Source organism: Dipteris shenzhenensis, chromosome 11 (assembly GCF_047967505.1).
Source record: "Dipteris shenzhenensis isolate YYH24624 ecotype China chromosome 11, Dip_SZ_1.0, whole genome shotgun sequence".
Taxonomy (NCBI): domain Eukaryota; kingdom Viridiplantae; phylum Streptophyta; class Polypodiopsida; order Gleicheniales; family Dipteridaceae; genus Dipteris; species Dipteris shenzhenensis.
The window spans coordinates 33417309-33431780 of NC_141606.1; the positions used below are offsets into that span (position 1 = coordinate 33417309).

At 39.1% G+C, this 14472-nt stretch overlaps 1 protein-coding gene across 2 annotated transcripts; it reads right to left on the bottom strand.

Moving 5' to 3' along the window:
* Positions 1 to 12408: 12408 nt before the first annotated feature.
* LOC147896937 (protein LURP-one-related 10-like) lies at positions 12409 to 13300 on the bottom strand. 2 transcript variants are annotated; one of them, XM_087381996.1, is made up of 3 exons: positions 12988 to 13300; positions 12693 to 12824; positions 12409 to 12605 (listed from the first exon to the last, which is right to left on the bottom strand). In XM_087381996.1, the coding sequence occupies exons 1-3, from the start codon at positions 13189 to 13191 to the stop codon at positions 12459 to 12461; spliced, it is 483 nt and encodes a 160-aa protein (XP_087238122.1). In that variant the 5' UTR covers positions 13192 to 13300; the 3' UTR covers positions 12409 to 12458. The 2 variants fall into 2 exon arrangements, with proteins under 2 accessions (XP_087238122.1, XP_087238123.1); XM_087381997.1 differs by having other exon boundaries at positions 12470 to 12605; positions 12693 to 12913; positions 12988 to 13295.
* Between the last annotated feature and the right edge of the window lie 1172 nt (positions 13301 to 14472).

Sequence of the window (14472 nt, forward strand, 5' to 3'; positions counted from 1 at the left end):
TTGACTCCACTGGTAGAGGGCTGAGTCAAATCTTTCACTTCCACATTGAAGTCTCCTGACCTATCATTTGTCTTCTGCATCACAGGATAAACTTCTCCACCTACTCTTGCTGGCTTATCACAGTGAGGGCTGATATGTCCCCACTCTCCACAATTCCAGCACTTCACATTGCTCATGTATCCCCGTCCTCTACCTGTTCTAGCTGTATTTCCCTCACTCCCAGCCTGTACATCTCTCTTGTCGTTTGCACACCTCGGCCTCTTCCTCTTCCTGCAGTCTCCATCCAATTTAGACTAAGTGACTTCATAAGCTCTACAGCATCATGCAAGTCCTTCTTCAGGGAATCATCCTACACAGGAACAGACACCGGCTCTCTCTCTGCATAAGCCTTTATTATTTCTGGACTTCCAATCAGACTCCTAGGCTCTTCTTGCATGCCAAGCTTCCTCAGTCTCTGGGCTTTCCATTCTTTCTCCCTGGCCACTCTGACAGCATCTTCAAAACTATCCAGATTCTTCAGCTCCACTTTCAATCTGAGTGTAGGCTTTAGGCCAGCTATGAAACGATCACGCTTGATCATTTGAGGTGGTACTTCCGGAACAAGAGCTTCGCACCACAAACTCCATAATCTCCCAAACTGGATTATGTACTGGTTCACATCTTGTTCCTCCTCCTGTCTCACTGAGCATAGCTCTTTCCAGACTTCATTAGGGCTCCTAGCTTGTGCAAAGCGTGCAAGGAAAGCTGCTCTCACCAATGTATACTCTGGATTTTGTTGCTGAGGATGAGCAGTCCTGAAGGTAGCAACTTGAATCTGCAACCATGCTTTTGCATCTCCCTGCAAACAATAATTCAAGATCTGAAACAAAATCTCAGGGGTTGCCGTATCTTTCATAAGTGCTGTAAATTCCATCTTCAGGAATCTTACTGCATTTTCATACGGCATCCCCCAGTACTCTGGGAAATCCTGTGCCATCCTCACAAACTTTCAACTGTCACACACCTTGGCTTTCTCAACCACAACAAAATTGGAAGGCAATAAAACAAACACACTACTGAAGAAGTTCACTCTGCATCAGAAGAGCATTCTTTTTCCTGTGGGCAAGCACTTTCAGAGCTCTCTGCACTCTGACTCGGAGTCGGATCACATGTAGCTGGACCTCAATACATCTGTCCTTCCTGTGACCACAATCTCCACACCACTCACACTGTATCACTCTCATGTGTGGGTTTCTCCCCATTGCTTGCAACACAGTTCAGAACATCTGCTCCTTCAATCTGGTAAACTGAAGTGAACCTCCTCCATGGAGGCACCAAAACGTGGATGGACAAAAGCAGTAGAGCCTAATCCGCCTTCATAGCCACCCTCATCCACGTTTAAAACACCCAAACAACACAATCACAAGGAGAAAAACTTTCATTCAACATCCTTCTCTCTACACACCTTCTGATACAACTCACACTCTAGCCACATTTTCTCCGGAAGCCAGACAACCTAAAAAAAAACCCAGTGGACTACAAAGTTCAACATGATGCTCTTAGAACTGAACTTCCCCCCAAAACTCAGAGAACAGTTAGCCTCAGAATACTATAAGCCCACACTCCTAAGCTTCCATCAAGGACAATAGCTTGTAACTCCCGCAAAGTTGTAACAGCGCCACCTCCTCTCCTTCTCTATCAGTACCCAGGAATCTCCCATGATCAAAATCAGCATAAGATCACAACCATGTCAAAGAGGCTTCCAATTTCTTTAGGATAGCTTTTCTTCCCTCACAAGCAGAAAATCATTGATTGATGAACATCTGCAGCAAGCATCAATCTCACGTTCTTCCACGAAAAGCGCCCAGCTCCTTTAGGACAACCATCATCGATGAAAGTCACGTTCCATTTTGCCTTAGCCTGCAATTCCTTCATCCCTCTATCTCATTGCATACGAGTTCATGAAGTCTCTGTCACTGAGGATACTCCACCCAAGCCTCCATAATAGCTAAGCTTCTCACAGCCAAGAAAACTAGTAAGAGCAACCGCCCGTGACTCTTCACGCTAGTCCACTGCAGCTCATCGTTCATCTCCATTTCCACGTATCTCCTCATCCTCACAGAGATCATGGAGTTCATGCATCTTCCCAAATAAACTGCCCGAGAAGTAGCAACACCTTTCCATGAGACCAAGAAGCACAACGTGCATACTCTCCGTCGCTTACAATCCTCTCTGAAACGAGACCCCTCAATCAAATAAACCTCAGGCTTCCATAGTAGAGACGCACCTCCAGAACCTGTCACCACAATGACTGCACGCTCAGGTTTCTGGCTCCCGCTCCTACACGACCTTTACGAGCTCACCGAACCTTTGAGCAGGACCCCCATCGCACATCACCTTCAAGGGTCCAGAGCACAGCAGCTACCCTCTTCACGGAGCACCCGAAGCCCTTGGCCTCTCGTCGTCTACAAGCCCCAGGCCATAGCTCCCTTCGTTCCAACCTTCAGCTCCACTCTGCATCTGTGAACCACGGTCAGCCCTTCTGCGTTCTACTCCAGCATCAATCCTTTTGCTCAATCCTACATACGCTCCTCCACTTCAAACTACAGCTTTGCTCCAGCTATACATCTCCCGCTCAGTCCTTCTCGAAGCCTTGCATCACGTACCTCCCTTACATAGCTCACGCTACTACGCTCAGCTCATGCGTAGGTACTGCGCCACCCACAATCCTCCGCTCCAACATCTGCAAGCTACCCATGCTGCTTGCATACGTGCTCACGCTTTTCAACCCACGGTCCTCCCTTTTCCTTTTCTGTACTGCGCTCCTTCTCCGGAAGATCTGCCACCCCAAGCCCGACTTGGCATCCTCTCCTGCTGTCGAATCCTTCCTGTGCCACCTACAATCCTGCCATGTACACGTAACCATGCACATTCATCGACCAGAAGCTTCCCTCTCCTATTACGTAGCCACATGCATGAGCACGATGCCTCCCCAATCAGTCCAACCACCTCAGCCTAATTGGCCACCTCAGCAGTGACATTTTACCACTCTCAAGACATTTCCCCAAATCACATCAAATGCACATTTTGGACCTTTAGTCACACAATTTCCACACACATTAGCATGCACATTAAAGCTTGCATGCACCCCCATACACACAATTGGAAAGCCCCTTGACATGGGTAACATCCAAGTACACATTGACTCAGGAAAATATAACAAAGCCCTTCATGATTTGATTTTCATGACCCCAAAATCATTTCGCTTGATCACACACTAGACACCCTTGCTCTGGAAGTCTGGTATAACCACATTGCATTTCATCATTTCCCAGAAGTCCCTGTAGAAGCCTCTACCATCTGTACATCAGTGTAGAGTCCTTTTAGGAGTGTCCAGAACTCAATACCACCACCAACTAGCTATATACATAGCTATGCACCTACCCAGCAACATGCAACAAGTAAAAAACATATTTACATTTTTGTCCACACAGCGTCATGATTTTGGACAGGCATCAACCTCTCAACTAGCCAAATGATGCAAGGTGATTCTATTGGCACCTCTATATACTGTTCAAACACTTAGTGATCATGGCAAATACGTCCCCATTGGGGGGGAAATGGCTAGAAGCTCTTCATGGTATGGTGATCCACTCCTCTTTCTGCCTAAAACCCCAACTTGAATTTCAACTTATCCTACATAGCTACCAGTGCTACCATGCATGCACGATCCTCAAGCTCAACCCTACCTAGAGGCAATTGGGCTTATGCACTTAGTCGACCACTTGCCCTACTACCTTGATCTAAAATTGTAGGCCCACCTTGTGGATAATTATAACTGTGTAACCAAGGCTGCATTCTTCACTGATGAAGAGGGCATCACACACCACTTCTATCTCAGCATCGATGCGATCAGAGCTATCTTTGGTTTCCTTGTTATGACCGAATGGTGTGCCACTTGGAATAGAAAATTGACCCTTGGTTGACTGGGATAACCGTCGCCACAAGGGAGGCATTCTGTTTGATGACATTAAGGATAAATCATTTGTCCAGTTGACCTGGTTGCTTCAGTTTGTGACAAATGTGGACATGTCATAACACCATAATGCCATTGTGCCCAACCTGCTCCTTTGACTTCTAGATCCAATAAAATTTTGCACCACTTAGGCAAATTGCTTTTACAAAGAGCTCCATCTTTAGTGCCATAAAACCATGCAAAAAATTGGCAACCCAATACTCTTGATGCCAATCATTAAGCAGGTTCTCCAATTGGCTGGCCAATAAATACGGAGCTCCAGAGCATGACCCATGCCATCCATCCATCACTAGCTCTAGTCCCATCCCTCAGAGCAAGTAGAATATTAGTGGCAACTATAGATCTCTTAAGCCTCCTCTCAATAAGTTGAGCATGTGCTAGAGAGGGACAAAGAGAAAGCAGTAGCAACATAGCCTTGACAGTCTCTCACCAGGACTCAAGTGGTCACCTCCCCCATCATGGCCACTCAAATCTTGGAGCATCCATAGCAACAACAACAGCAACAATAGTAGCTAGGGTAGCACCATCTATACAATGATCTCTTTTTCACCTTCAACGGTCCTGCTGGACCTGGTACTCAAACGCCACTTCCGGACATCTTGAAGCAATGGCATCTTTGTTGTCTTCCTTCAAAGGCAATCAAAGTAAGCCCTTGGACATTGTGTGTCCCCCACCTACAACTCGTCGATAGAATACAAAAATCAATAGCTTAGGGTATTATGAAGCTAATGAGCATTTATATTTATCATTGTGGTTATTATGACAAATTATTCTTATGATTGTGGAGCTTATGATTGATTACGCTTTTATTCATTTGAGCTTATGATTGATTACTCTTTTATTCAGTTGGAGCTTATGATCACTTACATTTATTGTTGTGGAGCAATGTGTGTGGGCTATATATAATGTTTTAATATTATTTGTATCATGCCTTCGTACTTGAAAATGATCTCAACATGGAGATTTGTGAGAGCCCTTGTTTTCCATTCCTCACTAACTCACTTATAGAATGCACATTTTTGCACAAAAAAGGGCATGGAGAAGACTAGTCAATACCTTGTCTCATACCAATCTTGCCATAGATTAGGGCTCACTCGCCTAACTTTGCTCGCCTAAACTACTAAACACTCCAGATTAATTGTGACCGCTTGCCTAAAATGTGATCTCTCGCCTAAACATTTTCCTCGGTCAGTCAAATGAATGTCGGGTAAGCCCAATTTCACAAACTGAAATGAGTAATTAGTTAGTGAGACCTTTCAGCCAAGGTGGAAAGATGGTATCTACATTTTTTTGCATTCGAAGACTTTAAAAATACGTACTTTAGGATCTACAATTTTTGTCATTTGGAATTTGGCATTTCAAACAATACATACTTTTGGATCCCAAAATTTTCTCATTTGCATTTTGAACAATACTTTATCTGCAAAAATTGAAAAAATAAAGTTCAATGTGCTTTTGAAAATGTTGGTTTTCAAATGGGTATAGCTTGATGTTTTATTGAAATTGAAGTCTTTGTGAACGAAATCGAAGAGAAAGACTAACCTCGATATTGCATTAGTTAGATAGGTACTTTGGGTAATCTCTTAACAAGAGAAAATCATTATCTATCAAATTATAGCCTTCTCGAAAATATGTCAATGCATGATGATAAAATATTTGTGGATTTACTTAGTAAATTGGATGACAATAAATTTGGCACTTGGAAGTTCAAAATGAAAAATTTTCTATTTAAAAAATCTTTGAATCATTGTTGATGGTACAATTACACAACTTGCAAGAGATATTGATGATTAGGTCAAAAGAGAAAAAGAGTTGAAATTCAATGTGATCAAATTCATGTGAAAGATGAAATTATATACATCATCAGAGACTCAGATAAGAAGAGTCTAGTCGATGCCTAAAAATGCACTTGCCAATTGATTTTCTACCAAAAAGAAATTTAACACTACAAAAAAAAGCATAATAGATTCAATGCTAATTTGGAGTAACTCAAGTTGAAGAAGGGCTATCAAAGATGTTTTGCATGTTCCAAATTCCACTCAAAATTTACTGTTAGATGGTAAATAATGATTATGATGTCTTATTCAATAAAAGGTGAGTCTTTCATTGGTGAAGATAATACTCAAACATGAAATGGTTGCCAAAGGAAAGATGAAATTCAACCTTTATATGTGATCAACCTTTATACATGATCAAATTCAATGTGAAAGATGAAATTATACACATCATCAGAGATAAGAAGAGTCTAGTTGATGCCTAAAATGCAATTGCCAATTAATTTTCTACCAAAAAGAAATTGAACACTACAAAAAGAAGCATAACATATTCAATCCTAATTTGGAGTACAATTACAGAACTTGCAAGAGATATTGATGATTAGGTCAAATACGAAAAAGAGTTGAAATTCAATGTGAAAGATTAAATTATATACATCATCAGAGATAAGAAGAGTCTAGTTGATGCCTGAAATGCACTTGCCAATTGATTTTCTACCAAAAAGAAATTTAACACTACAAAAAAAAAGCATAACAGATTCAATGCTAATTTGGAGTAACTCAAGTTGAAGAAGGGTCATTAAAGATGTTTTGCATGTTCCAAAGGTGACTCAAGATCTATTGTTAGATGGTAAGTAATGATCATGATGTCTTATTCAATAAAAGGCGAGTCTTTCACTGGTGAAGATAATACTCAAAAATGAATTGGTTGCCAGAGGAAAGTTGAAATTCAAGCTTTATATATGATCAACCTTTATACATGATCAAATTCAATGTGAAAGATGAAATTATACACATCATCAGAGATAAGAAGAGTCTAGTTGATGCCTGAAATGCAATTGCCAATTGATTTTCTACCAAAAAGAAATTGAACACTACAAAAAGAAGCATGACATATTCAATGCTAATTTGGAGAAACTCAAGTTGAAGAAAGGTCATCAAAGATGTTTTGCATGTTCCAAAGTTGACTCGAAATTTATTGTTGGATGGTAAATAATGATTATTCAATAAAAGGCGAGTCTTTCATTGGTGAAGATAATACTTAATAAGAATTGGTTGCCAGAGGAAAGTTGAAATACTATTTTTATTGACCATTGATTTGCCTTTACAACAAGCAAAAATTTAACCAAAATCAAGTGTGTGAATCATTTGCATGGGAAAAAGCACAAGAAATCTTTTCCACAATTAGAATCCGAAATTACAAAACCAATTGCTTGACAAAAATTGATGTTACATCAGTTTTATTAATTATTACTCAATGAAAACCTAGATTTATTTTTTTGAAGAAAATTAAAAAACCTTTTGAGCATTTCCAAGCTTTCTCCACAATACCTATTGAGTATTTCCAATCTTTCCCAGATCTTGTGGAGAAAGAAGCTCATAAACATATCAAAACTTCGAGATGTGATAATGGTGGTGAGTATAAATCTCACTTGTACAACATATATCATGGCTACATACAAATACAATTCATAACATAGCAATATTACGAAACACAAAAATAGAGTTTGTAGAAGCTATTCTTTGTATGATGATGGATGAGAAGAATCTTGCCAATTGGGCAAAAGCTTGAAACAATACCATACGTCAACTTCCATACTTCCATATATGACACTAGAAGAGATCTTCAATAGAAGATGCCTTGCATTTCTTCAATTCATGAATAGAATTCCAAATGCCATACTTCAAAGCATGACAAAATAATTTGGCTACTTCTTTGCATCCAAGCCCTATAATACACCAATAATACACTAAGCATTTGCAACCAAGTACTTATAATACCCTATCTCAATTTGAAAAATGAAGGCAATCATAGCAGGGAACAAACATATTGAGCACAAATTTGATGATCTTTCTCCCCTTCCACATTTCAATGCATCTATACAAGATATCAAGAAGCTTTCCCAATGTAGAATCTTACAAGAATCCACAAGTTTTCTAACACTTTGACATTAGATTCAACCTTAAAGGCCAATTACACAAATATTGAGGAAATCTGAGATTCGTACTTTGTTTCATTGAAAGGAAGAATCATGCCTTGCATCATAAGGATGCCGTATGGCACAAAACAAATTGTTCAATTAATGGATTAACCAATTGGGATGCTTCATCATGGAAGAAATAAATGACCAAGAAATAACATAAAAACATGTCTACAGAGTAACTTCAACACACTGAGAACTTCTACCTAAAATACCATGCCCCAACTTAATAATGTGATGTGCCTATCCAGCATACCTATGGACAGTGCCCAACATTTGGCAAGATGGGAAACTCTTAAACGCTCTTGTAAGCTCCATACAGTCTTTTCTGTTCAACCACAATTTCAATCAAATAATGTTGTTGAGTTGAAATAGCACCGGGTTGGCTTAGGATGCGATCACATTAATTCCAAGCCATCCCGGTCTAGAAATTAAGTGGTATATGACCCGAACATTAGGAAACTTTAAGTACTTCAGAAACACAGTAATTTCAACCACTGAGCTGGTCAACTAATGTCTGTTCAACCACACTAGTGTTTGAGCTAAACCAACCACAGTTGCATGACGTTCCAACACGAGGATGGTTTAGTAAAATAACAATATATTGATGTTTTTGTTACGAAATATATTGCCGTTACTTTCTGTTAAATCACACTGGTTCAAGACAATCACATAGCTGGTGTTTGAACTGAACCAACCACGGTTGCATGATGTTCCAACCACCGGGCTGGTTTAAGACAATCACATTAAGTCCAAGCCAGCCTGGTTCTAGTGTTTGAGCTGAACTAGCCATGGTTGCATGATATTCCAACCACCAGGCTAGTTTAGAACAATCACATTAAGTCCAAGCCAGCGTAGTAAACTATCCCAAATCTCAATCACAACAACCATCGAGCTAGTTTAGGCAACCACTGACCTGTGCTGTATCAAGAAATGAAACAAGTAAAATATCCCAAAGCTCAATCACAAACAACCACCGGGATGGTTTAGGCAACCACTGACCTGCATTGTATCAAGCATGTGTATGATGTGCTCGTCAAACATCTTGTCAGGTCCGCTTTCTACAGATGTCCTTGTTATTTGGAGAAACTCTCGTATTTTCATGCCAAAACATCATCACCATTGCAATGACTTCCGCAATTAGGATGTCTCTCCTTTTCTTGCATTTTGTTGAAGCCCATAGACTACTTGGATCAGGATGATCAGGCATTGCTTCCATTTTGCATGCATCTCTCGAGGTGTTGGTAGAGTTGTCAATCTACGAACTTTAGGGTGCAGGCTTTATGTGAAGACTAGTATTCACCTGAATGGCCTGATATTGTTTCCTCAAATGCTACCACCAATAGTGACATCACAGCTCATGTTCTTCACTCTCATGGCAATGATCGAATGCGTGCATCTGCAACTGCTTTCTGTTGGTGCTCTGCAAGCAGTCTTCTTTCTTCTCATTGTTTCTCCCTTCGCAAACGTTGCAAAAGTGTCTTCTGTGGACAAGAGATGATTTCCACAGCTTTGGTACATCTACATACATATGATTATGTGATTCACACTTTCTAGTAATGTGATGTAAGCACTGGGCGGGTGCACAGTAGCAAGTCACTTCTTTTTCTTTAGTTTTCAGAAAAAGAAACCAAACTATGCTACCCAATCTAGTTAGAGGATGTGAAGCTATGAACCTCAAGAAAAATTATATCTGTGTATTGAAAATCACAAGATTTGAGTTACCTCACAATGTCACAAGCAACTCACATGCTCAACAAAATAATAGAAATTAAAGAAAAAGCATAAATGATTAATCTTATATGATTTTAATGCAATGTAATACTTTAGTGACTAAAAACAAAAAACATGGCTACTTCATAGCAAATGTCAATACTATGCATAGCATATGTAGCACAACTCTATCCTTTAAAACAAGAGTAAAATAGTACAAGGGTGTGTTGCACCATGTGTTGTAAAGCACAAAGGAGTGATTTACACCTTTGTGCATAAAAGTAACTAAACACTTTATGAGATACACATAGCAAAATATAGCACATTATTTATGCTTTGGCAGACATCACAGCACTACTTCAAATATGATATGGACCATTACAAAGCATATGTAGCACATCCCTATGCTTCAAAGCAAACAAGAAGTGGTCCACTGAAATATCATTGTTGCCTTGCATTTCAAGACTATATCTCAAATACATTGCTTGGACACCATGCCTCTCTCCATTTAGCAATCCTACAAATGCTTGCATCTCCAAATCCAATGGCATATCACCATGCAATCCTATATATATCGGACTATGATCTATCCTTGCCTCACCTTGGAAACCCTAACTAAATCTTGTCTTGCAAACCCACTCCTGACTTATCCTCGCTAGGAAATTTTGTATGTATGTTCATACCTGGTTCTTAAAACCCTACAATGCTATGATCAGTCCCTACCTCTTCCTAAAATCCCTGAAGCTCCTCCTACAAAAATGCACCCTTTGAAGCCTTGAATCATTGAAGTCAAGTTGTACTCCATCCATGAAATCTAAGAAAAGAGAGAGAGAGAGAGATCACAAGATAATATAGCTAAGAGGGAGAGGGAGGAGATGACAGCATTGCCAAGTTGAACTCAATGTTAATGTTGTAGTCCACATAGGGGATGTGAGTGAGACAATCCATGATTACTGAGCAAGAAAACCAAATAGTGATCAGCGTGAGGGGCTTGTCAGTTTACCACCCACATTTACAGAATGTAATTATCTTTTAAAACCATTCAGTTTAAAAAACCTTTACATATCTTAACATGAAATTGCTAAAAGAGGGCTAAAAGAGTGATATATGAGTGCTTTAATCAACCCATATAGTGCGTTTTGTGACACCTATTCATGCTTTCACCCACATTCTAGAGTAAATTTATGTCAAACCTTTTCTCTTGGTTAAAAAGTGTTTTAATACTCTAGATTACTTGAAGAATGAGCTTCATAGTAGTTGGATGATAGCTTAGGTCTAGGATTCATAGTAAGTTGGATGATGGATGAATAAGCTTCGTAGTAAGTTGGATGAGAACTTGGACCTTAGCTTGAGATTGTATGCTTTTCTTATGATGTTAGCAACTTTCCATGTGATAGAGCATTAATGATATAACCGACTTTTCTGGACTATCGACTAGACTTTGAGAAAAATTTACAATGGATTTGAATGATATTCATTACCCTTGAAAATTTTTATGATTTGTATACTTTATTGCATCCTAAATATTAGCTACTTCATATATTTTATATTGTGCCTATGAAAGGATAAAATGTGGTAGATTTTGGTATTATTGATTTTTTAATCTTTATGAAAGCTTTTTTAATGCTCTAGAACATTTTGAAAAAAAAATCACTCATGCTATGAAATTTTGAAAAAAATAAGCTATGAAAAGATTTGCCAATATATTGTAATACTAAATTACCATTCCCTCGATAAAAGAATCCCTATATGAAACTCAACATAAAGTCTAAAACTAATGTTACGTCTCGGAACTTAGTAACAACTTCAAACAAGAGTTCACAAGTGTTCATGTAAATCGCCTCCTAATATGTTGGTAAAGCAAGCGCTTTTGGATGCAAAAGAGAATGCACATGATTTTTTTAACGATGTTGGGCTATTAGAAGGCAATTTTTATAGAATGATCTCCATAAATGATAAATGTAAAACACACGACTTAATTAATTTTTAAAAAAATTACAAGTCACAAAAGGAGTTTCAATCCCCCACTATAACTGCAAAGCAGGAAGTGCTAATGAACCATGGGGCAGTGCCCATGAGCACTCATGCAGTCTTCTAAACTAGGTGAATTATATTTAATCATTCATAAGGCCTGCCCAAGATCAAAAAAACAAACAAAAAGGAGATGGGGTGGAGGAAGATTGTAGGAGATAAAGGAGAGAGAGAGAGAGAGAAAGAGAGAGAGAGAGAGAGAGAGAGGAGGGGGGGAGAGAGAAAAGGTGGAGATGGTGTGTAAGAAGACTTGAGGAGTTAAAGAAGGGGAGCGAGAGAGCGAGCGAGAGAGAGAGAGAGAGAGAGAGAGAGAGAGAGAGAGGTTCAAAAATTTCTAAAAATGCCTAATTTCTACTTTGCCCAATTTGAAGCGTTACTAAGGCTAACCAGAGGGCAGGCCAAAAAAGGTCTCCAAGTGATATTCAAAAACAACTCATGTGTTTTTTATGAATCCATAAATGTGTTTTTTAAGTTTGTATTCAATCCATCAAAAAAGTTTGTATTCAATCCATCAAAAATCTATTGGGAGTTTGTATGCAATCCATCAAAAATCTATACACAGTTTGTATTCAATCCATCAAAAGATCTATAGAGAGTTGTATTCAATCCATCAAAATATCTATCGAGAGTAGGGGCATGGCATCCAAAATCTCAAGATCTATAGAGAGTTGTATTCAATCCATCAAAAGATCTATCCAGAGTAGGGGCATGGCATCCAAAATCTCAAGAGCTAGAGCTAGATTGTGACCTACTCATTTCGTCGTGTATGGCAACCAGCAGAACGATGAAAGCCTGATCAACGCCAGGGTACACCGTGATGGTGTAGTTGGGACCGCCGCAGCAGATACACGAGCAACGATGCTCTTTCGCCTGGCCACAAACAGTCCGGGTGTTTTTACTTTGGAAAACGCTCTTTTGTAAACAGAAGAAATGTTGCTTTCCATGTCTGAGATATACCTCAGCGACCTTTTGCTCGCCAGTTGATATCGTCAGGACGTTTGAGAAGCCGCCCGTCGGTTCCACCTTGTAATCTGGGCGCTCTTCGTTGCTGCTGTTGGTAGCGAGAAAAATGTGTAGGTTGAGCTTCCACTGCCAAAAACGTGCCCGTCTCGCGGTGAACAGGAATGCCTCGCGAGATCGCCTCGATATACGTCTCTTCTATCTCGCCGACTAGCCCACTATCCACAAAGCTCCGATCACAACATATCCCATGAAGCACAATTGGATCCATGAAATTTACAGAAGCAATTACCTTGGGGTGGGCGCACAGCAAGGGAGTGTCATTGCGGGCTCGGAGGATGAGATTCCTGCCCGAATTAAGGCATCCGGGATGTTCGAGAGTGAAAACCAAGCTCTCATCGGCGTTCGTAACGGTGTTGGTGCCGCATGCTCCTGTCCAGAGGAACAAAACTGTGGCGTGGGGAGCACAGAACTGAGGATCGACAACGAGCGCCATTGTAATTGAGGGAGATGAATTAGGAATACACAGACCTGTAACTGAGGGAGATGTAGCACGAACGAGGGAGATTTATTACAAATATACAGATCTGTAACTAGGGAGATGTATAACGAATATACAAATTTGTTACGTGTTCAAACATGTTACTTAGGGAGATGCATACTTTTGGCTCACCCTTGACTCGTGCCTAGCTTATACTAGTACTTAACCAGTGCGTTGCTCCGGGATGTAAACGACATTTGTATGTTAAAGACATGACTTTATTATTAAAACCCATAATTTATTATTTTTAAAGCTAATGGCTATGAATTCTTAGATTGACTAATTTAAATTCCAAGAAATTGTTAGAATTTGCCAAGGGCCTTGTCATCATATTTCTCTATTTTTTAATGGCTATGAATTTGTAGATTGAGTAATTTGAATCCAAAGAAATAGATAGAATTACCAACACTACCACAATGCATATAGATAAAACAAAGAACAGAAATATTAAATGAAAAACTATATCACATTTAAAACTAAATTCAAATACTTAAAGAAATGTTATGCAACAAATATGCACTAAATCCAAAGAAACAATTGAACTCAACAAAATATGCTAGATATAACACCAAATTGAATTTTAAGCAAAATGAAATCATCATGTTAAGAAATTTTTGTTTGAGTTGCTTAAAGTCATTCTTAATGTGCCTTTTGAGAGGTAGCATCTATTGATTTGTTTACCATCTTATTTCCAAATTTTTTATGTTGAGATAACATCAAGGAAAAAGTATACTAAATTATATTATTATTAGATTATTTAATGAAGTATATAAATAAATAAAGATAGTGACTTACCAATTTAGTAACATGTACTTTCGGTTGTGATTGCAAGGCCCATTGTGAATAAATTAATACAATAGAAATATGCTTTGATAGTCAATCGTACCTCCTTTGGTTTATGTCAACACACAGCACCCACCTCACTCGGAGCTTCTTGGATTCCTTATAATTGCAATCTAATCTCTCATTCTCGTGATCATGCTATTTGAGTGGTATACCATGTAGTCAATTAGAACGTTAATTGAATAAGTGGTACTGAACGCAAAACAAAATATTGAGCTTACGATGTCCAATGAAACTTCAATCAATGAGCAATCAAAAAGTGAAATCTACGCAAGATTAGTTTACAAAATTATATGAGGAGGGGGGATGGATGTTGTTGATGAATGAATCATGCAAATGTTAGAAATGCTCAAATTAACGTTCTTGATTGGTACATGTAGCTCTTTCAACTAT

Coding starts and splice junctions, on each gene's coding strand:
- LOC147896937 (XM_087381996.1), bottom strand. CDS start 13,191: ATGGCGCTCGTTGTCGATCCTCAGTTCTGTGCTCCCCACGCCACAGTT. Junction 12,825..12,987: donor TGCTGTGCGCCCACCCCAAG/GTAATTGCTTCT, acceptor CGTTTTTGGCAG/TGGAAGCTCAACCTACACAT. Junction 12,606..12,692: donor GCGAGCAAAAGGTCGCTGAG/GTATATCTCAGA, acceptor GTTTGTGGCCAG/GCGAAAGAGCATCGTTGCTC.